The sequence below is a fragment of the Neolamprologus multifasciatus genome, chromosome 17 (genome assembly GCF_963576455.1).
Source record: "Neolamprologus multifasciatus chromosome 17, fNeoMul1.2, whole genome shotgun sequence".
NCBI lineage: Eukaryota > Metazoa > Chordata > Actinopteri > Cichliformes > Cichlidae > Neolamprologus > Neolamprologus multifasciatus.
Window position 1 is genome coordinate 37734718 of NC_140455.1, and position 26706 is coordinate 37761423.

The following is a 26706-nucleotide window of genomic DNA, read 5'->3' on the forward strand; positions in this document are numbered from 1 at the left end:
ATAAAGTTATTATTATTATGGATCTGCACAGAAGTTTTTTATTTAGACTTGATTATTGTATTAAACCTGAATTGAACACGAGGAAAATGGATGGAACTTCTGAGTTAAGCTGCTGTGGCGTTTCTTAGTATTAAAGAATCTGAGCAAACTAAATTTTCCTTTAAATAAATAAAAATGTCGAGAAACTTTCACGTCACCATTTTCCTTATTTTAAAGATTGGTGAACGAGTGAAGCCTCACTGAGACAAAAGGAAGAAGTTCTTGTGTCAACTTTTCCGTGACAGAGATCCAGAAATAGACGAACTGATGATCTAAACGTCGGGCAGGATGACACGCGGTGATATTTTAGTCCAGCTGTGTAACATGTACAGATTTGATGACGGAAACCTAAAATTATAATAAGAAAATAAAGAAATCCTTACAATCAACATTGCACCACGTTTAATCATTTTTAATATTTCCTTTGACAAAAGATTTACATGGGGGACAAATGGAGTCGTCTTCTATAGTATTAAACAATATACAGTACATGTCGTGTTATAATTAGCATGTGTAAAACAGAATAACAAATACTGGAACTGTCCCTCCTCTTGATCAGATAAGTCGGGTTTGCGCTCTCGTCATTGGCCACATAGCTCCACAGTTACACCTGGTATCAGTGATGTCGATGCAGGGAATCGTTCAACGTCTGCCGGCTCTCCTCCCTGTCGGCTCGTGCACGCGTGACGTTAAAAGCGATTTAGACGTGAACTACGTCTGTGACGCTAACCTGCGTTTGCACCGTGACACAATCACGTGTGCGAGTCGGTACCAGGTGTAAATCAGCTTCTCTGCAACAATTACGCTCTCAAATGTTACTGGTTATACCCGAGTGCGCTTCTTATAAATATACTTAGTGTTCCTCGGCACTGATGATTAGCAGGGTCATGTTGTGCACAGATCTCCAAAAGTCAGTTTTCTGAATATCAAAATGTTTTGTTTTTCAAACGATCCACAAATGTGGTGAGCTGCACTTCGGGATTTGAAGGCGCTGCACTGAAGGCTGCAGCCGAACAGCTGAAGAGAAAAAAGGAAAACGAAGAAGGAAACGTTCCTGCTTCCTGCTGACTTTTTTCTGACATCGGTGATGAGGTCACGGAAAGATGTGGAGGAGGATTCATGACAGCGGGCTGCCTGATGCTGGGCAGGTGGGTCTACCGTGCTGGGACACGTCACCTGCTCTGATCCTGCCACGTTTTCTGCCGGCTGTGTAAAAAAGGACTCATCTGCTAAATGAGGTAATAAAGACGCACCGCAGCTCTTATTACAGCTGCTACGTAGACGCTTCCCAGGAAAGACTGACTATTCGACCGCAGCCCGAGTAAAGCAGCGTTACGTATGAAAAATCAGAGGAACCCAAACACGGCGCCTGGCAGGTGCAGGACCCCAAGCAGCTGCACGCCACAGGCCACCTCTGCAGGTCAGTACTCAATACAAACGGCTCAAACGGATTCTAAGTGTTTAAACCGGCAACAACAGTTGATAGCACCATTCAAAACCAGAGCACCACAAGAGAAAACAAAAAAAGGGAAGAACAATTAAAGACGTGCTGCAGCTTCCTCTCATTGTGATGACATTTAGTGTTACGTGGCGCTGCTTTCAGCCGTGTCTGGCGGGGACTTCTGCGAAGAGTCCAACCACAGCGGGCTTTCAGAGCACATCACATGTCGCGCTCATGCCGTCAGATCTGATGAATCATGCTGAGCCACAGTAGGCGGCGTGATGTGTAATATAAAAGCAGCTGAAACTGCATTTGGAAAAGTGGGTGATGCATGAACCTGCTCTGCAACGGGGAAGACAACGCAAGCCTGAGGCTGGCGCGCTCCCAGCTGCTGAGCGGGTGACATGACTACACGTGAGCTGAGAAATGTGATGTCAGCGTTGCTCCCACAGGAGTCTGAACGAAGGCTTAAGGCCGCCTGTGAATCGCCTGCGATAACAACGCTCTCTGAAAGGCCGCCTGGTCAGGTGTCTTATCTCATCCTCGCCGTGCATGCTCCCACAGGCAGCGCTGACTCACCGTGACACGCCGCGCGCTCTGACGAGTGGATTTTCCTTCATTTGGATCCTTCGTGGACGAAGCGCCGTCGAGAGAAGCGATGTCGTACAGCCGAGGTGATTACGTTTAAGCAAACTAAGCGACATGGCAAGACCGTGGCACGTTCACCGCAGCGAGACATTTATAGCCTCCACACAGACATCAAGTCAAATCACACGAAAACGAACACGAAATACAAAAGTCCTCAAACTCTTTGTGCAAATCGGACTCATACTTCAGCTGATAACAGCGAGGACTCGATGAATACGCCGATACGGACAAAGCAACGACATAAAAACGACGCGGTCAAGTAAAAGCTATCTGATTACATAGACGCAGATGATCTACCTGCAACCATATTCCTTTCTGTGGGCCGGGATGTTCCGGAAAATAATTTTTTTACAAAGTGGATTTCTGAAAAACGACTAACTAAGCAAATATCACCGCCTAACAGAGGTTCAAGAGCTAAGGCTAAACTTTTCAGGCACTCAAACAAACAAGCGGGGTTCAAAAGTACTGCAACCAGTCCTGTGGCCAAAGAGAAATACAGTAGCACCAAAATATTAGAATAAAGGGAAAGTTTAGAGAGACAGAGAGAGAGAGGGGGGGAGGTAATCCCAGTCTCTCTGCCTCTCCGGGTCTCAACGGCCTTCCCTCCAGTGGAATGTATGAACTCAGCTCGGCCCGGAGAGGTGTCCGATCTGCGTCCTGGCTGGAGAATAACAGCTCCTCCGACCAGATATAGGACCGGGCGTCCGTGTGATGGCGTCCCGGTTAGATCCCACGCTCCTGCGACGGAGGCAGAGTGAGGGCTGCTGCTATGAGGCTCAGTGGGAGGGTTTCAGGCTTACTGTGTGAGTGTGCAGGACCCAAAGATGGATGCCGGACGCTCGTGGCGTCAGTGTCCCTGGCACGTCTTGCAGCACATTTGTCTGAAATATGGCCGGCTGCAGAACTTGAACCTGAGCACCAGGGGGCAGTAGGCCACAGTGTTCACATCTTTGCACTCTGAGGGGGAGACAGACAAAAGCTTGATTGGTGCGTCATCTTTATATGTTTTCACCGTTCAGCCCGACTGCTTAATGCGTCGGCCCTGAAAGCTCAATCGCACTGCAGTTTATGAAAACGCAGGTAGATAGAAAAACGCTGCAGAAGCACTAAACAATCCTTTGTTTGCACTTTCTGTCATCTCAGCAGCTGGTCCGTCGTTAAAGTCTCACCAAAAAACACATTTTATTCAAATTCTGTCTCCATCTATTGTGTTTTATTCAACTTCTTTCATGCTTTGTGTGCTTTTGCATTGTTTTTCTATTTGCTGGTGTTGTCTAAAGTTGTAGTCTTCAGCGGTCCCCAACCTTTTTTGCACCACCGACCGGTTTATGTCCGACAATATTTTCACGGACCAGCCTTTAACATCTATCTGCTTATCACTTTTATTTTTGTTTACGTGTTGTCTTACAGTAAGTTTTGCACTAAGTACCGCAGCAGTTTCCTAACGTTGTAAACCTGCTCAACATTTGGCAATAAAACCCTTTCTGATTCTGATTTAAGGTGTCGCAGATCAATACAACAAAATCAAAGCAGCACCAAAAAAAGAAGATTTATTTATAACACACGGAAAATACCCGGGGAAACCGAGTCAACGATAAAAACAAAAAAACATTTTTTAGTATAAAACAAAGTCCTGTTTGATCGATCACCAATAACTCAGCCTACCACCTTAGCGTTTTATTTCTGTTTATTGCCAGTGTTGAAGTAGTTTTTGTCTTATTTGTGTGTCTTAGCCCTTGCTGTTGTGTTGTCTGTTGTTTTTTTTGTCTCTTTTTTTTTCTCTCTTATATCAAAAAAATCTCAATAAACATAAAAAAAGCGCTAACAACCAATAAAAACCCTGGAAACCATAAATGTCACACCCGAGCCTCAACTCTGGCGGCCCGGTACCAAACGACTCACGGCCCGGGGGTTGGGGGCCGCTGGTCCACTCGCCCTTAGCACGATTAGCATCTCTTTTGATTCTGATTCTTGTTACACTGAAAATGGTGTAATCCGATTACACCATGTCAGCTGGTACCACTGCTAACTGGTCAACCAGTTTAACTTAAATGACCAAGATCAGCACAACAGATTGAAGCTAAACGCAATAAGCGAAACTTAACTCGGGTGCTTTCACTTAAATCTACACAAGACAAATTAAAAAATATATTTTAATGCTCGTTGTTATTTAAAGTTGTGCTGCAGATTGTTTATTATTGTTTATTATTGTTTGCCACCTCAAGCCCTACTTCCTGTTTCAGTTTCTGGATACTTTGAGTCAAATTTATTTTGCTTAGTTTATTGTTTTCTTCCTCTTTCGTGCCAAGTTTGTTCCTGCGAGTCCGTCCTCCCAGGTTAGGCACTTCCTGTTTTACTTTGGTAGTCTGCTGTGATTTTGCTGTATTTCTGCTTCACTCGTCTAATTGTTTCACTGTGCTCCCCGCCTGTTTCTGCTCGCCTCGTTACCTTTTGCATTTAGCGCCTCGTTCTTCCCTCGTACACATTGCCACATACTTACTATCATTTCCGCTCGAGGTGAAAATGTTTGCTTGTGTTTTTGGAACATATTATGCTTTAATTTTCTTAACTGCATTTGGCTGCCACGTTCCCCACAGCTCATCGTCACAATTTCAGATTTGTTCTTTAGGCTTTTCGTTACTAAAACACATCATTTGTTCCAGGTTCTTTAATTGAACAGTTGAAAGGCTGCGAGGTGCAGAGGAGGGACGACATGTTTAACTAAAGATGTTAAAGATGTTGTGAACCAGGAGGAAAAGATGTATTGATGTAGTGAAGGAGGGTTAGTGTGACAGGAGGAGGACAGGGTGAGTGGACGCAGATGATTTCCTGTGGCGACCGCTAAAGGAAGATTTTTTTTATTCAACATTACGTTGCAGGACAGTCAAAGAAGGCAGGAAGCTCTCACCTTCAGGGTTTTCTATGCTGACGGGCAGACTGGTGTCACATTTACTCTTGCACTGCTGCATGGCTACAGGCCGCTGATGATCCAGACACTCGTTGGAGGGCTGTCCCGTGTGGGTCAGACACTGCACCGAGCGCATCTCCTGACCCAGACCACACTTTGCAGAACACTACAGCACAAAGACACAAAGACACAATGAATCCTGCGCTTACAACTGCAGTCATTTCACTGAGAACAAAGACATGAGTCAGATGGATATCGCCGTCAATATTAGTGTGTGTAAGAGACAGTTACTGTACGAGTGTACACAGGGACACGAAAGCGTTCCTGATTTCCTGTTTTTCCATATTTGTCACTCTTACATGTTTCAGATTATCAAACAAATTTTAACATTAGTAAAAAAATAAACAAAGCACATAAAATGCAGTTTTTAAAGGATGATTTAATTTATTATGGCAATAAAAAGCTTTCTAAACCAACCTGGCTTCATGTGAAAAGGTAGTTGCTTGAGTTTCATTTCTGCGGCTATAACCAGCCCCGATTACTGCCAGACGTGCTGAATCGAAAAATCCCTTAAACTGAAGCTAAAAGACCCACAACAATCTAAAAACACAGTCTGGAGGTTTTGGGACTGCAGTGAACCACGGTGAGAACCATTATCCACAAATGGAGCGGCGGTGAACCTCGCAGGCCTGCGTCAGTTAAACTCAGAGTTCATGATCCAACAATCAGAAAGGGACCGGGTCAAACGGCGCTGGTGGGAGAATGGCTAAAACAACAAAATGAAGATTTTGGAGTGACTCAGGCGTGTCCTCAAACAGGCGATGAAAAAGAAACGCTCCGACGTGGACGAATTAAAACTATTCTGCAAAGAGGAATGGACAAAAATTCCTCCACAGCGATGTGAAAGTCAGATATCGCAAACGCCTGATTTTGCAGTTCAGAGTTTCACAGCCAGGTTTAAGGGCTCGCTCACATTTTTACCCTAACGACAAAATCATAATTTAAAAACTTGGGTTGTCTTTGTCTAATATTAAAAATTTTTGTCTGTCTGAAACATGTGAGTGTGACAAATAAGCAAAAAAACTAAGGAATCAGGAAGAATATGTTTCCATGGCTCTGCACAGCGAGTCTGTTTTTACCTCTCCCCAGGGACCCGTCACCCACTGAGGGGGAGGGCAGCGCTGCAGATTACAGCGGACCCTGGAGGTGGGCCGGCCATGTTTTGGACACTTGGACTCTGGCAGCGTGTCGCCACTCTCCCCACTCTTACACAAAACCACGCGGTGCCTGTAGCCAGGGCCACAGCTGGGGGTGCACTGCAGAGAGAAAAGGAAAGAGAGAAAACGTCAGGCAGGAAGGTAGAGAGAGGAAGCCGGGCGAAGGTGCAGCAGGCTGCAGCTTGTAAAACCACAACTCTCTCAGCAGAGGGCAGCAGCTGTACAGGAAACAAAGCTGAGAAACTCACGAGTTCCTGTAAAACAGCTGGGCATGATTCCTGCCACGGCTACGTTACATAAGACGTCAGACAAAAGTTGAACCCGGACTGATTTCTGACACTATTTAATTCAGTTTCAATTCATCCAGAACTGTGAGAACAAAGTTTCGTTCCAGGAACAAAGCAGTGAACAAGAAGGACTTTTTATACTGCTGTAGTTAAGCAACAACCAACAAGACGTGTCGCAGAGAGTCACGGCTCTCCGACAGCCTCAAACTTCCTCAAACTAGCTGTCACATTCCCCTGTGACGGTTTTAACAGCATGCATTGGTGAGTGACGCTGCATGTTCAGAGCTCCGTGCCCCTGTTGTGTATTTCAAGGCTAAGGTACTCTTACTTTCTGTGCTGGCAGACGTTTGGGTTTCTTGGGTTCAACTGGAAAAGAAACGACTGCTTCATCCGAGAGGAATTTCTCAAACTCGGGCATTGCTTCAAAATCAGACACGAGCTGCCTAAAAAGTGCTCTCACGACGGGAAACGCTCAGATGGCCGGCCTACCTCCGACCAGTCCAGGGCCAGCCATTCAGGGGGGCAGCTGTGGTTGTTGCAGGGCTCGGTGAATGAAGGGCGAGGGGGGGTGCAGGCTGAGTCGTCCAGGATCTTCTCCTCCGTTGTGGAGATCCTCCTTTTGCACAACACCTCCCGAGTCCGCAGGCCGCCGTTGCAGCTGCGGCTGCACTCTGACCACTCTCCTGTCCACCAGCTAGAAGATGTGTGGATGCAATAAAAGCAGGGAGATGATAGCATAAAGAAGCAAAGCACAGGTAATAGGTGCAAACGTGCCAAGCTAACAAACACAAAACACCCAAAATCATAGAAAGAGTAACAGGAACCTAAACTGGAACCTGCAGTTTTAGACAGATATAGAGTACACAGTGATAACAGACGTTCCAGAAATCTGCATGTGAGTCCACTCACGTTGGGGAGCACGGCTCAGTGTTGCAGGATCGTCTCTTCTCTTTGGGTTTGCTCTTCTTGTCACAGAAGTGGTTGTAGACGGCCGACTGATCCGCCTGCTTCTTACACACCACCTGCTGGATCTGCACACCTGCAGGCAAAAGCGTCTCTTATTAACATGTTCAAGGCATCGACCATAATCATTTAACTAAACTCTATTGATATTAGGGCTGCCACAATTAGTCGACTAGTCACAATTAGTCGACTATCAAAATCGTTGACGACTGATTTAATAGTCAACACGTCGTTTGAAGCTTTGTAAGATCACAAAAGACGCAGGAATAAGTAGTAGGATTTAAGAGTGTAATAACGGACTGAAACAGAAGATGGCAGCACTGCATGTACAAGGATGCCAGCTGCCGTTAAACCCCGAAGAAGAAGAAGCTGTGTCCCAGAATTCATAGCGCAGCCCAGCTCAGTTTACAACAATGGCGGCAGCTAGTTAGTTTTAATATTACTCTTATTATTCTTTCTGGGTCACAAAATAAACGTTTAACATATTTTCAGGCTTGAATGTAGCTGTGTAAACCTCAAATATCTGCTCAGTTTATCAAGACACCACATATTTTCAAAAGCGCTCCGACGTTTTCGGAGACGTCTGTTACCCACTAGCTCGATAGCTAGCCGGGGGCTAGGCTAACTAGAGCCCGTGACAACACCGGACTCCCAGCAAATCGTTTTCAAACCCACCGCCGTCTTTCGCTACTCAGGTTAAACATGATATATAAGTCACTTAGATAACTTAAAAATGTTATTGTTTGGCTTTTTTAGTATTTTATTTGTTCCTGAGTAAATCGGTTTGGCTGAGATTAAAGTTTTAGTTTTTACACAGCTGAATAAACATCAAGCAGACAGCTGATTATCAGAAGTGTGAGATGCTCGAGAATTTACTCCGGTGTCCTGTTATATTTTAGATAGCAAGGAGTTTATTAAACTTCACAGAAACAATCTGCAAATTTCATTAAAATTTAATAAACTATCATCTTGTCTTTATTTTTAGTTAGCACATACCTTAAACACTTAAAGCTGTAAGCTAATGATAGTTATATAAGAGCAGATGCTGCTGGTGCAATAAGCTGTACGTTTTACGTCCAATGGATGATGATCTGATTAGTCGACTAATCGCAAAATTAATCGGTGACTAGTCGACCATCAAAATAATCGTTTGTGGCAGCGCTAATTGATATGGTGGCAAATCCCAATAACAGTCGTCTCAAGGCGCTTTCTATTGTAAGGTAAAGACCAGCAACGATCAAATGAGCCCCTCTGAGCAGGTACTTGGCGACAGTGGGAAGGAAAAACCCCTTTAACAGGAAGTAACCTTCAGCAGAGCTGGGCTCGAGAAGAGCAGCTACCTGCTGCAAGCGGCTGGGCATGAAGCGAGTAAACACATTGTCATATTGTACACAGTCGTGTCTTAAATGCTCGTTTAAGCTGTGAAAGCCAGGGAAGTCTACTTTATAACACGTCTGTGTGGGTTCTCAGTCATCCAGGTGATGTTTGTCTCCTTAGACTTCAAGGTGAAGCTTCCACAAAGAGAGCGCAACAAACAAAAGCAGCTGTCTGAATGTTTTCCTTCTATATTCGCAGCCTCCGCGCCAACTCATCCAGAGGGAAAACAAGTTCTTATCACGTAAAGCGAAATGGGTCATTAACTCACAAACGCCGGGGAGGAAAAATAAAAGTTGGCTACGTGTGATACTGCTGAAGCTTATGGAGATGTGCTCCAACACCTCTGGCTTCGACTCCGAGAAAACTCCAGTGTCTTCTCCGGGTCAGCGCTCGCCTACTGGGATTGATGCCGCGGGCTTGTGTGTGTGTGTACATGTTTAGAGAGAAACACAAGCGTGCATCGGGTCAAAGCTCCCGACCAAAACATTCTTTGTGAAATTCTTTCATATTTGTTCGATGAGGAAATTCAGATTACTCTCTCGAGTCTGTTGGAAAAACAGGAGACGGCCGTGCACCGAGCAGCTACTTAGCTTAGCGTAAAAACTGAAAACACGGGAGCCGGTCTGAGGTTAAGAACACGTTGCACGAGTGAAACTTGTGTCCTTGAACGCCAGTGTATTTGTGATTTCATACATTCAAAAGCAGCTTGGTGTTTACGTGGTGTTGGAACAAGTTCGTCTAACATTAGCAGCACATTATTTTAGCTACAACCAAGTGCAGCCGGGGAGTCGAGCCGCCGGCGCCCGTTTGTGTCGTTTACCTCCAGCGCAGAGAGCTGAGCAGCGAGACCATGAGGTGTAGTGCCAGGCAAAGCCGTTCAGAGGATCCCTGCTGAGGGGCGGGTTGAAACGATAGTGTATCCCTGGGTTCTCTTCCCTCACCAGCACCTATAGGAAAAAGGAAAAGTCAAGCTGACTCACTTAGTATCGCCTCCTTTTCAGAAGGCCTGCTCGGAGCGTCTCTGCTCTTGTTCTCACCATGACGAACAGGGTGATGTTTGTCGGCCCCAGAGCTTCGAGAGTTTCCGGCCCATCGGCGGGCCGCCTGTAGTGGAACGTGGTGCCGGCGATATTGAACCTGCGTGGCGTGTCAATGTTCAGCTTCCCGTTGATGAAGTACTGATCGCCTTTACTCTTCAGTGCTGCGGTGCAGTGACATAAAAGATTATTATGTGCAACGACTTGTTTTTAACTACAAATCTAACAGGGCATCGTCTTACCAAGGTAGTTGAGGGAGATGTTGAGCTCCTGTATGTGGATGAACACGGACCCTTTGGGAATTCTGACAACCTCTTCATAACCTGAGACACATAAAGCCACACAAAGTCACACAAAGTCAAAAGCTGAAAACTGAGCGAGTGAGCTTTATTCTCCAAGGATCACGGGAGTGATGCATAAGTAGTGTTTAGCTTCGTGGGACGCCAATGGGCTAAGCAGAGGCTATAGATTCCAGCTGCATTCCTGGGCAGCGCTCCTCGGCCGCTCCGCACTGCTCTTTGCTCGAGAGTGAGAACTATGCCAAGAGCCTCCTTTTTCCTTCCATCTGTTTTGGTCTCTTGTCCCCTTTTATGCTCGTCTCACCTCCAACCGCTCTCCCACTGCTTTCCTCAGATCTGTTCTGCCGTGAGGCCAGCAGTCCGGCCGATGCAGCCCTGTAAATAACTTCAGCTCATAGAGGAAGAAGGAATGAACAAAAGAAGAAATAAAGTATAGTCCGTGACCTGAGAGTGACCCAGCTCGGGTCTGTAGGAGGAGATGCTTACTTGAAAAGAGTGAGAAGCATTTAGCCTCAGACAAAGAGTAGCTGTGTGGTAAACGGAGAGCAAATGCTCTGTGCAGCACCCGGTCCCCGAAGCTTCTCACTGCCTATCACAACCAGGCCGGCGGTGAGGCAGGTAGACTGGCCGGAGACTTGAAATGTCTACAAATGTGCCTTTTTTCACCAGCAGTCTGATTCAAAGGAATCCTACTCATCGGTACAGTGAAACGGTCTGACAGGAAGTCATAGATTTAGGTCCCACATCGTGCTCCGCAGCTCTACTGGAGGTCAAAAACTCCACAGGGAGCCCTGAAATCACCGAAACAGAGAGGAAAAGAGAAGCACAGCCTGGAGGCTTTAGAAGTTTAATGAGATCAAAATCTCGCTGTGGACACGACTGAATGACTCTGCTACTCATAAATCTGCCGCTGACCAGAATAGGCCGTCCCGTGCCTGCAGTTTGAGTTTGGCTGGAGATGGGAACATACTGTGATCAAGTTTGTGAGTTTACATTTAAAATCCAAGTGAGCTACATCTGCTGGTTGTACTGATAAAAATGTATAGTGCCAAAAAATCTGTAGCCACGTTTGTCCATGTGGCCCCAAAGGTGTTCAAACCCCATCAAACACCTTTGGGATGAACTTCAGCGCCGGCTGTGCTCACCAGTTCCTCCTTAACTGGTTTGGGCGCATCTGCAGACTGCTGCAGCTGGTTCTGAAATCCTTCCAAGAAAATGTTACAGCAGCACTCGTGGTTTTGAAATATGGTGTGCAACTACCACTAACACTGCTCGATTCTGTAGCTGCGCTGCTATTGCACAGATTGGAGTGGGTGGTCGACCGTGGAAAGACACAGATCAAACGTTGGCTCCAGCTGCAGGAAACACCACTTCAGCCTTACTAATGGATTTTCTTTTTTTTAAAGGAAACAATAAAGTGAGATATTTTGAGGTTAGTGGATCCCTCGGCTTGGGGTTGACAGGCCGGCCTGGCCGCTGTGGTTCAGCTGCCTGCTCAGGGTGTGTCCCCTTTCAGGAACCCTGTGAGGGGGTGAGAGGCGTTGACAGTTGGGTGAGAGACTCTGGAGTTGGTGTTGTGGGGAGAAAGTAACCCGAAATAGCTCCGTCGGCAGCAGGACCTCAAGCCACGCTGGCTGGACCTGACCTAAATCTGTCCGCCACGTGTCCCTGGGTGGCCAGTGGATAAATGCACCAACATGTATGTAGTGTATGGTGTATGCAACATACGATTGTATCTGCACGTTCCTTAAGTGTTTTTCTGTGTGTCCTTATGTTCCTGGGGTGGTATTCGATGCAGATGTGACGTTTGGTTTCCTTTTTCACGCCAAAACAACGTCCAACGACTTTTATTTAGCAGCTGGCCTGTGCTCTGTCTTAATGCTGCGACACCTGACAGGTTAAACCCAGTGAGTCAACATTTTGTTACGAAGCTATGCAGATGACATGCAGGCATATCTTTCTAAAAACTCACTTGAAGCCCACGCTGATGGACGGATGCATAGACTCCTGTGGCATTCATATAAAAAGTTAAAAGAATATCCAGGAATTTACAGACTTTGTAAAACAGGAATTGCCTTTTTCCCCCAGGTGCTAATGATAAGTGACTGTTACGATCTGTATGGCCAACCTAAAGTCTGGAGTGCATCAACTCTCACCTGCTACGTGTAAACACATCATTAATCTCGAAGCATTTATCAGACAACTCCGACTACAACAGGTGCTGAAATAAAAGATTGCGTGTGGACGTGATGTAGAGTTTAGTTACCTTTATCGTGTAAATAACCCTCGCAGCGCGCTGCTGTGAGCAGAGTTTGCATGAGAACAGACAATTAAATTATATATTTTGAAAGTCTGGGATATCCTAACTCACACCGCAAGGCAGCTTTCCAAGGTGCACTCAGAATCCAGAGCGTCCAAATGTGCACATTTCTGGGTCAACAGATGAATTACATTGCATAATTTCTTGTGGCAAATACCTCAACTTAATCCAAATCTTGGAAAAGTGGACCCCGTTCAAATATTGAAAGTCCCCGCCCCCAAATAAAGTCAAATAAATGAATCTTTATCGACATACGCTGAGAACAACACAGCAGCATTTTACACATTGACCGGTGATTATTTTTAGTCCTCTACCTCCTTCTGGCAGCGAGTCGTTGAAGACTCCCTCCACAGACGTGCAGCTGCTCCCGTCGCCACCGCAGATCCGGCAGCGGTCCTCGCGTACGTCTGAGCCGAGGACACGGTCGCAACCGACGTGCTGCGGGAAGGGAGAAACTAGTGAGCCGCAGGGTCACTCGGGGTCACGGGTGAAGGGGCACAGGCAGTAAGTGGAGAGGTGTCAGAGGCCGGCCTGAGGGATTACCTCCTAATGTCTTCCAGGCCACTTTTTCAAAACACAGAATATCAGATGGTAACTCCAGATGTGTTTTTCTGATCCTGTGCAGACATAAAGCTCTTAGGTTGCTAAACTCATAGCTGTCGACATAAATAAATTTCATGATGAGCGTTACAGGTGGTTTTACTCAAACTGTTTCGCAGTGAAGCAAACCTAAACAAAAGTGCAGAAAACGAATAGCAACAGCTCTTATTCTCATATATTCCTGTGGCAGCTGCTTATTGTACAGCAGGATAATTAGGCTCAAGTTTATTATTACTTTAACAGCGATTGGATCGCAGTTCAGAATTAAATGAGTCAAAATGCTGATTCGTCCGGTGGCTTCGTGAGGAGGGGCGAGCTATAAAAGCTTATAATCTTAGAGATCCCAACACGTGTTGCCCAGATCGGGTTTCCCCGTCCTCAAACAGCAGAAAATGAAACACAAACCACCTCTGTGTCCATTCGATCAATCTCACTAAATACAACAAATATAAACATTGATCCAGAAACCGTTATTTTTGAGCTGAAACAGTGACTCAGTGGATTAGTTATTGGCACCCATGTCACAACAAACCAGGAACGAGTTCCTCAAAGGTTTGAATTTGATGTTTTTCTTTCAATTCAATTCAATTTTATTTATACAGCATCAAATCACAACAACAGCTGCCTCAAGGTGCTTTATATTGTACATACAGAGAAAACTCAATGATCATATGACCCCCTATGAGCAGCACTTTGGCGACAGTGGGAAGGAAAAACTCCCTTTTAACAGGAAGAAACCTCCAGCAGAACCAGGCTCAGGGAGGGGCGGGGCCATCTGCTGTGATTGGTTGGGGTGAGAGAAGGAAGACAGGATAAAGACATGCTGTGGAAGAGAGCCAGAGGTTAATAATTATATAATAATGATACTAATAAATCAGATTTACGAAGGTTTCACATCATTACTGTATTTAAGTTAATTTGCAGTAACTGGTGTACGCTGTAAACTCTTTGGTTTATTGTCTGTGAAGGTTCTCAGTCATCCAGGTCATCGTAGTCAAAGGAGCTTGCAAAGAAAAGCGTCTGGACTTCTTTAAGTTACTTGAAGACGTTTCACCTTCATCCGAGAAGCTTCTTCAGTTCTAAGGTCAAATGGTGGAGAGTCCCAGATTTAACCCTAGTGGGAGTTTCCCCCCACAGAGGGACAAAAGGACCCCCTGATGATCCTCTAATCGCCTGAGCCAAGGTGTCCCCAGACGCCTTAACGCCCACTCACATCCTGGGCCATCTGACCTCAGGAATTCGCATGATAAGGTGGGGCCAGGTTTCACAACGAGCTCATCTGAAACTCTGGCTGATTGGGACCCACACCCAGTTTCACACCTTGGCTCAGGCGATTAGAGGATCATCAGGGGGTCCTTTTGTCCCTCTGTGGGGGGAAACTCCCACGAGGTTTATATCTGGGACTCTCCACCATTTGACCTTAGAACTGAAGAAGCTTCTCGGATGAAGGTGAAACGTCTTCAAGTAACTTAAAGAAGTCCAGACGCTTTTCTTTGCAAGCTCCTTTGACTCTTTGGTTTATTTGCTTTCAATACACTTTCTGCTTTATTTTTTCTTCTTTAACTTCTCATTTATGTATCTGATACACACTGAAACATCCATCAAAATGCTGCATGTACCACAGCAACTTCATTATGTGGATGCATCACATTTTGCTTTCTCTTCCTACGTTGCTACACACAGACTGCATGTTTATAAGGTGAAGTAGTTTGCAGTAACTCCCCTGGATGAACGCTGCACTCCAACTAAGCTGTTCGATTTATCCAGACAATTCCTTTTTCAATCTTCGAGACCCCACAGAGATTCCCCAACAGAAGAGTTCTTGTATAAAGACGTACTGATTCTCCCTCAGCTGCCCCTCGTTGGGCTGAGCCGTCCTGCTGCTTCCTGGGAGAAAGCACATGCCTCAAACTCGTGCCTCCACCGAATGATTTGGGTTTCTTGATTACTCTCGCTGGGGCTGTTTGTTTTTGAGCGGCTAATTTGCACCGTTCCCGGTAGATTGTGTTGATTTTACCGAAACAAACCTGCTGCATCTTTGTTTATAGGTTAGCGCATTGTTAGCAGATCACCCGCAGAAGTTTCCACTCCTATCGACGCACTTTTGCAATCGAAGCGTCACGCTAACTTAAATCTGGCCCTAGATTTTAGTTTAACATGTTGTGAAAGAAACTCAGTCATGAAAATGACCAAACCCACTGCAAGACAATCTAAAATAATTGAAACTTCATGTAGATTTTATCTTAGGAATGTCAAGTCGCAACTGTGCCAAAATGAAATCTTCAAAAATCATCCGATCCACAGAATCCTCTTCGGTTCTTAACCGGGGCAGATCAGCGTGAGCGCACAGGTCGCACCTGCATTTACCTGAGCGGTGTTACTAATGTTTTCTACACTCTATATTTGCACCAAAGGGGACAAAGAAATAGACCCCAGTAGATGTTTGCAACAACACGTTGTCCTCAACATCTGTTCGCCTGCCCCTTCCCACGTCCATCGTTCTTTCTGTTTCTCCTCTCTCTGATTGTTAGACGGCGACTTTGCATCCAAAAGCAGCTTGAAGTCACAGAAGATGAGAAAGAGATGTCTGTGCAGTTTAGCTAAAGTTTTATGTGTGCAATAAACATATAAGAGGCGGACTGCAGACAAAGAAACTGCACGAACAAAGGAAAGGATGGGGTGGAAAGTTGGGACAGAGAGAGAAAGGAGTCGAGAGGTGTAGAGGGAAAAAAGAAAAAGCGAGAGATAATAAGAGCGGAGTGAATGAAAGCCAGCCTGCAGCGCAGACAGACTAACAGCTGAGCTGGAGGGTCACTGAGTTCCTACAGAGCAGAACAGAGCAGACTACAGAGGGAAGGAGGAGGAGGAGGGGGGGTGTTGATAAACAAAGTCGTCTTTTTGGATGGAACTTCCTCGGCTCCAGTGAAACCAGTCTGCAGCACTTTTATTAAAGCAGCTTACTGGGGGGTAAGTGGCAGCGGAGGGGAAGCTGAAAAATAAAATCTTTTGGCACAAAACTGAGCTACAACTATTAAACAACAAGCTGGATATCCTGAGTAGATTTTTCTCCTCTCTGCCCTCGCCACAGTGGACGTGCATCCAAAATAAACCCACTGGGACTCAGTGGGATCCCTGTAAGCTGCACTATGTTACCACCCGGGTTTCTTTTGTCTACATTCTTCTACAGACAAAACCCACAGCAGTTTGTTACTTTGTTTTCATTATTGAGCTTTCTGCTCACTGACAGGTTAAGCATGTTATTTAGAGGCTCCATTAGGTTGACAAACATTAATGTTAAACCACATGGTTACTATTCGTTGCTGAGCAGTTTGATTGGTGGTTGGTTCCCGTGGTTCAAAAAGCCTCCTTGCGATCGCTTTGGTTGCTCTCAGATTGCCGTAGTTGCCGATAGCGTGAAGCTTGGTGAAACACAAACCAAGAACAAAGACTGTTTGTCTGTTTACCACGAAGCAAACATGTTCCAGCGTTTACGGCTTGCTTCGCACTCACCTACAACTACTTACTGAATCGTTGGCGGGCGTTTGCAGACAAGTCGGTGCCGTCTATGCAAACTAAAGGCGACCGACGTGCGACCATCAAAGCAAAAACCAATGAGCGACATACAGCGGTCCCTCGCTGTCACGCGGTTCACCTTTCACAGATTTTTTTTGTGCAATTTTGCATGCTTTATTTTTAACAGCGCATTGTGTTCTGTGTCCTGATTGGCTGTAGACCGTTGTCAGAATGCATTCAGCTTGTCAAATTTACATAAATCTTCCATCGTTAGCAGCGTGACTCTGAAGTGCTGCACTGTACGTTTGTAGGTTTTCTCCCCAACAAACACAACGATGTCGACGAAACGTTTTGCACCGTCAAACGATTATAAGGCGCATTAAGCGAAACAAAACAGTCAGATAAGTCAAACTTTACTCAACTCATTCTTGCTTCCTCTACTTCTGTACCATTGATTCATTGAATTCTCTGGCAGCTGCTCTGTTCCCGTGTTGTTGGCCTGAAAACAGGGTTTGATCTTTGGCTTCATTCATAATCCTGGACTTATTTTTCTACGAAGGTTTGAACTTTGAGAGTTTAAACACGAGATAAAGTGTGAAAATGTTCGTGCCTGTCTGAGAAAAGTGTATAAAGTGTGTAGTGACGGGTTTGACAGCCTTAAAACAAATATAATATTTTCAACTCCGTAATATCAATCGCCTCCGCCCTTTCCTCACTCCTCATGCCACTGCCATTCTCGTCCATAATCTTGTTATCTCTCGAATTGATTACTGTAACTCACTATTATTTGGCCTTACACAAAAATCCATCAACAAGTTCCAACGTGTCCAGAACTCTGCTGCCCGTATTATTACTAGGACTTCCTCTACCCACCACATCTCCCCAATCCTGAAGCAGCTTCACTGGCTCCCGGTTAAATTTCGCATCCATTTTAAAATAATCCTTTATACATTTAAGGCTATTCATCCCCTCTCTCCACCATACCTCTCCGATTTAGTACAGATGTACTTCCCATCCCGGTGCCTCAGATCTTCATCTTCTCTTTCTCCGTTCCTTCCGCTCGTCTGATTACAATGGGGGGCGGGGCTTTTAGTTGCTCCGCCCCTCGACTTTGGAATTCCTTACCCCCTGACCTCAGAAACATTACTTCATTCCCTCATTTTAAGTCCACCCTCAAAACTCATCTGTTTAAAATTGCCTATGTTTAAACCTCTGTGTGTTCTTAACTTTTATCTGTTATTTTTATTATTGTGTATATTTTCAGTTTTTGTGTTTTTATCTGTTGTACAGTGTCCTTGGGTGCTTTGAAAGGCGCTATTTTTAAATAAAATGTATTATTATTATTATAATAATTGGAAAAAAATTAAGTTGGCGACTTCGCGGATTTCAGCTATCGTTATTTTAAGAACGTAACACCCGCGATAAACGAGGGACCGCTGTATGCTTACATTTCTCCTTAACAACCAGTGGTTGCCAGGCAGTTGCCGACTCGTCTCGATGCTTGTGCGACCGAGCGTTACGAGGATTACTGTAAGAACTTCGGGGGGTTTGCATGCCAAAGAAGCCGATAGAAGAGCTTCGTGTAGAAATGTTACATGGTGACACGTCTGAACCCTAACGAGGGATTTAAAGGGGCTGAGGTGCGTTCAGTGCGAGTTGGATTTTATAACTTTATAAAGCTTTACATGCACAAAATGCCACAGAAATCAAAATTCAAAAAGGATAATAATCCTCATAATGTTTTTAAGTGGTTTAGATTACGAGAGCATTAGTAAGAGGAAGGCTGCTGAGCAGCTGACTGTGATGACTTGCAGCTTTTAGTGTGTATACTACTTAATGGCGGCCGTCCAGACCCTTGAAAGTGACTATAAACAACATTATCTTAGATGAAAACAATTTTATGTTGAGTCATTTTGAGCCGTCTCCTCACTTCTAATGGCCGATATTTTGGCTGAAGGCAAACACGTGCAACTCACCTTACACTCTCCATTTACACACACGTCCAGAGAGTCGTCTCGGCACGGTGTGCCATCCACCACAGCCGGAGAGCGCTCGGTGTAGAAGTTGTACCCTTCTGCGAGGCAGTTGAGAGAGCAGGGCTTCACCCCACCTGGACATCCAAACAGATCAGTTTATTACTGAGATGATATTGGAGGACATTTTCACATAAATCCCCCAAACTGGTGATTCTGCCTGCAGAATAACAGGAGCTAAATAGGCGTCCTGTGGGCTTTTTCTCCCATCTTACCTACTGATAGTACAAATGCTCCTGTGATTTAGCCACTCTGACACAACTCTAACCAGTGTGAATGTGGGATAATATGGAAATGAGGGTAAAAGCATCGTATCCTGACAGGGCTGCAGACAGAAGAGAAAAGGGTGGAACGGTACAAGTACAACCAAACTACAAGCAGCTGAATCTAATTACATCTCTGCTTTTGTGGCACATACGGACACAAAACTAGCTCAATGAATGCATATAAACACACGCAGTCTACATGCTTCCTGCTGAGGGACCTCTTAACGAATCTGAGCGAGATTTCTGTTGGGAATCGACATTAGCATCCGCAGCAATTACATGGAAAAGCCAATCAGCTAAAGTAACGTGTTATATGGGACGTTTCTTAAAGTATTGATGCTGTAAAATGAATTTTGGGGGCAAAACAGAGCAATTAACACAAATGTGCAAATGTATGTGTAATATTTATTATGCAAACATACCAACATACTTAATCTAAGTATGTCGTGCATGCACACGCACACACAGCAGTGCTAAAGGTCTTCTCCTGCCAGGTGGCATAGACTGTATCGTTCATTAATCTGTGCACTTTGCCAGCTGCTCCACTATTTGAGTGACTGTCGACATCAGCTTGGCGTGCGTTTGTTTGTGCTGGCAGCGCTAAAGCAGGTACAGTGCCGGGCCGCGGAGAGAGAGCGAGAGAGAGTTTGTGCTGGCAGAGCTCGCAGACAATAAAGCGGTCCGACCGCGGAAAACTACAATTCCCATGGTGCCTCGCTTTGGCAGGGCAATCACAGCAATCACTGCAGCAGCAGGGTGTGTGTGTGTTATAACCTGCAGGGTGTATGGAGTGTGAAAGTGGAATGTGAAGGCTGTTGGAGCGAGAACAGTAACGGAGAGCAGCTCGACAAAATGCTTATATGGCGAGAGGCTTTTTAACGAACTGTTCTTGGCTGTCTGCGCCGAGAGAGAAAGGCTGCCTCTGTTCTCCGTGTCGGAAACAGAACTCGGAGACGGCTTGCATTATGGCGAGCTGAATAAAGCAAGAGGAAGGGAGTCGTCTACGGGGGGGGCAATGACAGAGAAAGAATAAGGGAAAGTGAAGCCGTCGCCACCGAGCGTGACGTTATAAGGAAAAGGCTAAAATGAGCATTTGAGGACGGAGGAGTGATCTGGCCTCGGCGCAGGGCAGAGACGATGGCAACGCTCCTATTTTAACAGCTGCAAGGGATTTCCATTGTAAAATCAGCTGACTTGATGAAAGGAGCACTTGTTGCCTGGAGTTGGAATCGGATGGCTGACCGTCTCTGTAACCCATTATGTTACTGGAGGGCCAGATTAAAGGCAGTTATGTCGCTGAAACTATTTATCTTTCACGTCCAGGTTCAGCGTCTAGTGCTCATCAGGAGCGAGGAATTCCTGCAAGGCATTGTGGGATGCATGGCTCTCTGCAGCCAGCATCTGCAGGCCAGACAGGGGCGAGTCTGCAGCAGCAGGAGCTTCGACTCACGTTTTGCTCTCTCTCCACACATGCACGCGACAGTCTTTACCCTCGTCTCCTCTTTTCCTCTCTCGGCTCGCGTCCTTCTCACCTTCATCTCACCTGTACTGCCCTTTTATTCTATCCTAACATCACAATTCTATGCGCTCAAGACACAAACCGCGGTCCAACTGTTTAAGCAATGAAACATTAGAGCAGGACTGACATCTCATGGAAAACTTTTTAAAGGTAAAGATTTTAACGAGCTTATAATCACTCAGCAGATATTGCACGTAACCCATATGATTCAGCTTATCCAGTAATCACTGTGTTCTTGCTGTTCAACACAGGAGAGCATTGTGTAAACATGTGAATGGACTGATATTTTAGGTAAGTAGTGGAGTAAAGAAGTAACTGAATTATGATGCGACCGTAACCTTGGATTTTACTTTAATCTATGTTGAATTCATTTTTATTTTATTTCTATAGCACCAAATCACAATGGCTCTGGCCTCGACGTGCTTTGTGAAGTAGACACAATAACACAGAGAAAACCCCAACAGTCAGATGCCGCTCTCCCTTTGAGCAAGCACTCGGCGACAGTGGGAAGAAAGAACTCTGTGTTAAAAGGAAGAAACCTCTGGCAGAACCAGGTTAGGGAGGGACTGGTTGGAAGAGAGCCAGAGATTCAGAAGAACTAACAGATCAGGGGTGTCCAACTCCAGGCCTCGAGGGCCGGTGTCCTGCAGGGTTTAGATCCCACCCTGGGTCAACACACCTGAATCAAATGATGAGTTCATTACCAGGCCTCTGGAGAACTTCAGGACATGTGGAGGAGGTCATTTATCCATTTAAATCAGCTGTGTTGGATCAAGGACACATCTAAAGCCTGGAGGACACCGGCCCTCGAGGTCGGGAGTTTGACACCCTTGATACGAGCAAGCTCGAGAGACTCGAAATGGACTGGTTCTTATGTACTACCGCTACCTGAGCAGTCTAATTGCTTTATACAGCCTCATTCATTCAAGCACTTTTTTCTATGCCTTTTCTGCATAGGTGCTTTCTGTCTAACATTCACACTCTGATGGATCCATCAGAGAACATTTGGGGTTAGTGTCTTGCCCAGAGATATCTGCTAACCTTCTGATTAGTGGATATGTTCATTATTTTACCTGCAAACCACCACTGACTAACCTGGTCTGGTCACACCTGATGGTCTGGGAAACGTCTGCTAGCTCACATTAAACTCGTGCACGCACACAAACCCAAGAGAGACGAGCACTACTCACTCACCTCCTCTGTAAGGCTTCCAGGTGTAAAACTTTCCCCGGAAGGGGATGCTATCGAAGTTGGAACACTGAATCTCTCGGAAATCCCGAGAGCCTGCGGGGCAGTCCTGTAACATACACGTGTGCACGCAGTTTTATACGTGCAAGCAGAGGGCTATGCAGCGACCACATAAAACACATTCATTCCAACCATATTCCTCTTCTTGATTATAGTGGTTTGACTAGTTGATGAGAGCAATAATGATGATGATGATGAAGAGCTGTAATACTCACATCTATATTGCAGGACCTGAAGCGTTTTCTCTCTCCTAGGCAATATTTCCCACCAATAGTTGGCCTGCAGTGAGACAAAGAGATCCGACGTCCATCACTCGCAGCACTGACTTTTAGCATTCCCGGCCTTTGTGTTTAAATTCACCGTCACACTTTCTTTTTTAAAACTGCATTATTGTTTTCTCACAAACAGAGCTGCCGTCTGCCATTTTCACATGACTTGGTGTTAAACCGTAAACAAATTCAAAGAGAACGAAGCCAAAACAAAGATGCAAAATGACGCTTAAAACGACACAGGAGAGTGTCGGGCTCAGATTCGGGTCAATCCATTTTCAGTTTAATCAGTTCATCTGGCATCTGCGCTTCAAAAGGTCATGTTGTGATCATCCCCACTCCGCTGCTGCCTGCAAGAACGTCTTGGATTAAATGACAGGACTGATGTTTTCAGCGTGTTTGAGTTTGAAGAAGCAGCATTTAATGGCTCATTTACTTCTGCCCTATGGCTTTGGATTTAATGTAACCAGTACTGAATAAATACCAGTTTGGAAAACTAAAAACATATAATGAAAAGATCCTATTACAATTCAAGCATCGATTACCAGGCTTCCACTTGCACACATGGGTTTGCTGGCTGTGTCCATCCTGATCTGTGTGTTTTGGATGTTGGGCTATAATCTGGAGGTCCTCTGGACTGAAACAACAGCTCTTATAATATATGAATACTTACCATCTCATATGGTCATTTAACTGCAACCACAGCAGCACCACCCACCTGCTATGCAAGCTTTCCTTTTATGAGGGGCAGCCAATGAGAAGCTACAAGGCTTATTACTGAGGATGAACCGAGACGCCACCCAGAGTAAATGGGTAAATGGTAAATGGCCTGTATTTGTATAGCGCTTTTCTAGTCCCTAAGGACCCCAAAGCGCTTTACACAACCTGTCATCCACCCATTCACACACACATTCACACACTGGTGATGGCAGCTACATTGTAGCCACAGCCACCCTGGGGCGCACTGACAGAGGCGAGGCTGCCGGACACTGGCGCCACCGGGCCCTCTGACCACCACCAGTAGGCAACGGGTGAAGTATCTTGCCCAAGGACACAATGACCGGGACTGTCCAAGCCGGGGCTCGAACCGGCAACCTTCCGATTACAAGGCGAACTCCCAACTCTTGAGCCACGATCGCCCCACAGAGTAAGATAAATATGGTTCATCTTCTGACTCACACTGAGCTGCTTTAGTAAAGTTCAATAATAAAAACATGGAGGACGCGTTGGCTAAGATCAGGTGAGCTAAATCCGTACCTGGGGCTGTCACAGTGTCTGACAGAAGAGGAGACGCCACCTCCACATGTCCTGCTGCACTCCTCCCAGGGAGACCACAGACCCCAGCCTCCATCCACACCCTGTGGGCGAGTCCCGTACGCTACGCACACCCTCTTGTAGCACCACTGCACAGTTGCAGATACGTGTAAGTATAGCAATGATCATATATAGTTATAGTTTATTTATTTATATAGCACATTTAAGTACAACAGGAGCGTTGATCAAAGTGCTGCACAAGAATACAACATACTTAATAAAATAACTTAGAGTATTGATAGCAAACACAGAATGTGAATTAACAAATAACTCTCATGCTGTATTAAAAGCCAGTAAATAAAAATGTGTTTTAAGATAAGATTTAAAAAGATTGACAGCAGGAGCCTGTCTGATGTGTTGGGGTAAATTATTCCACAGCTTAGGCGCTACGACTGCAAACGCTCGATCGCCTCTATGAGCCTCGACCTTGGTAAAAGCAAAAGATCACTTGATCTAAGAGATCTAAGGGGGTATAAGGCTGCAAGAGGTCAGAGAAATACCCGGGAGCCTGTCCATTCAGGGCTTTGTAAGGCAACAATAACATTTTAAAATTAATTCTGAAGTGAACAGGATATGTACAGCAACATCAGGCCTCAGCATATATGTTCTAATCTCAAAGAGAAAACAAAAGCAACACGTGACTCACAAACCTACCAACGCATGTTTACTAGGGGTGCAACATACACAAAATCCACGGTTCAGTTCAATATTTTTTCGATAGAAAAATATGTTCATGCTTTTTTAATTTGTCATTTATTAAAATTATAAATATATATTTGAACTCAAACGTACAGTTTTTAAATTTAATGTTGCTGAAACAACAAAGTAATAAAAAATATATATATCTGATCGAGAAATCCCTCATCTTTGGAAAAGAGAGTTTATTACAGAGAAATGTCTCTTTCCAAAATAAAAGCTATACTATACGCTTCTTCTGGGCTATATTCTCAGCAGCATATTAAACATATCAGGTCCCCATAAGGAAATCATGTGCTAACGGCTGTCTAAATGACTCGGCTAAAGTTTGTAGCATGCGTGCTTGTTGTTTTTGTCTGCTTCCACTTGTCTTTGCACAAGGATGATGTCAGAGTAAATGTGCAGTCATATTCATTTTGTTCCCACTAGTGCTGTCAGCGTTAATCTGAAATGACGTTAACGCCACAATGCGGCAAATCTCCTTAACAAGTTGGATCGCCCGTGGGGCTGGACGGCGTCAACACGTTAATGAGCTAAATGCGCTAACACACTAGTTCCCACCCATGTAATTGAGCATTGCGACATACTGTTTTACTTTAGTCCATGACGCGCTTACCTTCAGGGTCATGCTTCACATGAAAACCAAAATAGTTCCAAACGGCAGATCTGAATGAGGGTGGGGGAGGTTCAATTTGCCATGTTGCAACGAGCTTAGCTTCTGTCTTGCTAGCTTGCGCTGCGCTCAGTGGATCTGCGCTCGACAGTGCAGCCTAGGCGGAGTAGTCGAACGCAGATCCACTGAGCGCTCAACACAGACAGCATCTTCAGAAGAAAAGTTGATAAAATAAATTGATTGATTGATACGAGTATCGTTGCACCCCTAATGTTTACTGAGATGATATTTTTCCCTTTTCAAAATTTGTAATCGCACAGATATTTTCCTTTCATTAAAACAAATTAACAGCCTGATGACGTGCTGCGTCTTTATTCTCGTGAACACTCAGCTCTAACTTGCAGCCATATTTGGACTTTTGCTTTACTGCTTTATGCCCTAATTAAAACAAATGAGCATTATTACCCCTTTCTCTATGGTGTTGGTCTGACAGATGGTTCCCTCTGCAGCGGGAATGCTGGTTGTGATACAACGGTTGCTCTTACTCATGCACCAAAGTTCACTGCAGACTTCCTGTGTGTGTGAATGAAAGAGAGTAAAAAGAAAAAACATTTGAGATGGCGAGACATGCGATAAAAGAAAAGAAAGCATAAAGCGTACGATCAAAACCCAGACGTGAGAGCAGATGTGTGTCTTGTTCACCTTCCTCTCTTCTCCCTCTGTAGCAGTGCCTCCAACACCTGGCGGTGGTGTTTTAACTGTGTACACGTGCTCTGACCGTGTAGTATCAATAATAATGAGTCTATAAAGCAGTTTGCTGTTCCAGATGTCCGCTCACTCTGAACCCGTAAAACTTGACTGTGCAATAAAGTGGATGCAAGATAAAGTGGATGCTATTAAGTGAAGGTACGATGTTTCACATCACAGATTTGTAAGGAGGGAGTGAGCAGTGAGATAATAACAGCTGCGATTGGACGCACGGTGAAAGAAAGTGAGGCTCATTTTTTAAACAACACCAGTCCACAAGGATTAGCTGACTGTAAAGGCTGACAGAGGGAGAAAGTGTGTGTGTGTTATGGTGGGCACCACATGTGGGATGTGGAGATGTTTTGTTCTACAGATGGTCCCTGGTTTTTGCTCTCAGATTCTGGATACTCGTCTCTCGGTCTGCTGTTTAAGGTTCTGGTTTTTCTGTTTGTTGGATTTCGAGAGTTCCCGTTGTGCTTTCCTGCACTCGTTGACTCTGGGTCTCGGTTTGACGCTCTTTGTTTATATCAGCGGTCCCCAACCCCCGGGCCTCGGACCGGTACCGGGCCGCGAGAGTTGAGGCTCAGGTGTGAAATGTATGGTTTTCAGGGTTTTTATCGGTTTTCAGCGTTATTTTGTTATCGTTTTTATCGTTAACTCGGTTTTCCTGGGTCTTTTCACGTGTGTTATGAATAAATCTTCTTTTTTTTTAGGTACCGGTACTAGTTTTATTTTGTTGTATTTATCCGCGACACCTTAAAGGCCGGTCCGTGAAACTATTGTCGGGCATAAACCGGTCCATGGCGCAAAAAAGGTTGGAGACCGCTGGTTTATACGATGCACTGGTTTTAGTTTGTCTTGGTTTATTATAACTAACTGTATTAATAATGGTTTCCCGTGTATTTGTTTACACTCCGGCCCCTCTGCGTTCCCCTGTTAAGTGCTAGTGTTCATACAGTGTCCTTGGGATTGTCCTATTTTACTTTGAAGGGTTTATTTGTTCAGTTCTGCTTCCTGTCCGTCTCCCCTGATTGTTTTCACCTGTAGTCTTCCTGCATACAGGCTGGTGTTCACCACGGGTGCTAACCTGTTTATTTCTCCAAAAGTTGATTCTGTTCATCTGGACGTAGCGTTTTGTGGGAGAAACGTTTCGTCATCATCCAGGTGACGTCTTCAGTCTCAGCTGACTGCAGGTTTCAATCTTATAAACAGCACATTTGCATAATGACTGAAACCAGCCCACTGAAGGAACAATGGGCTGGAGGTCAGTTCCTTAATCTTAATTATGCAAAACCTGTTTATTTCCATTGAGATTTAAGTTTCTTTGTGGATTTTATTGGTTTTGTTTGTGG

The 26706-nt window shown here is 45.0% G+C and overlaps 1 protein-coding gene and 1 long non-coding RNA gene across 6 annotated transcripts in view; one reads left to right on the plus strand and one right to left on the minus strand.

Moving 5' to 3' along the window:
• Positions 1 to 436: 436 nt before the first annotated feature.
• adamts10 (ADAM metallopeptidase with thrombospondin type 1 motif, 10) overlaps positions 437 to 26706 on the minus strand; it is a 61996-nt gene continuing 35726 nt past the window's right edge. For 3 of the 5 annotated variants that reach the window (XM_085136922.1, XM_085136923.1, XM_085136925.1), the window contains 14 exons: positions 25073 to 25180; positions 23242 to 23387; positions 21931 to 21994; positions 21662 to 21764; positions 18626 to 18759; positions 12851 to 12974; positions 10160 to 10240; positions 9918 to 10081; positions 9701 to 9827; positions 7450 to 7579; positions 7030 to 7234; positions 6176 to 6352; positions 5037 to 5202; positions 437 to 3085 (listed from right to left, as the gene is read on the minus strand). In XM_085136922.1, the coding sequence (XP_084993048.1) occupies positions 2976 to 3085; positions 5037 to 5202; positions 6176 to 6352; positions 7030 to 7234; positions 7450 to 7579; positions 9701 to 9827; positions 9918 to 10081; positions 10160 to 10240; positions 12851 to 12974; positions 18626 to 18759; positions 21662 to 21764; positions 21931 to 21994; positions 23242 to 23387; positions 25073 to 25180 (1839 nt within the window). In that variant the 3' untranslated portion in view covers positions 437 to 2975. Of the gene's footprint in view, positions 3086 to 3377; positions 4593 to 4698; positions 5203 to 6175; positions 6353 to 7029; positions 7235 to 7449; positions 7580 to 9700; positions 9828 to 9917; positions 10082 to 10159; positions 10241 to 12850; positions 12975 to 18625; positions 18760 to 21661; positions 21765 to 21930; positions 21995 to 23241; positions 23388 to 25072; positions 25181 to 26706 lie in introns of those variants that run through there. The other 2 variants (XM_085136924.1, XR_014870052.1) reach the window with 2 other exon arrangements.
• LOC146499843 (uncharacterized) lies at positions 18759 to 21663 on the plus strand. Its single transcript, XR_014870054.1, has 3 exons — positions 18759 to 20617; positions 20719 to 20758; positions 20858 to 21663. It is a non-coding gene; the product is annotated as an uncharacterized LOC146499843 (long non-coding RNA).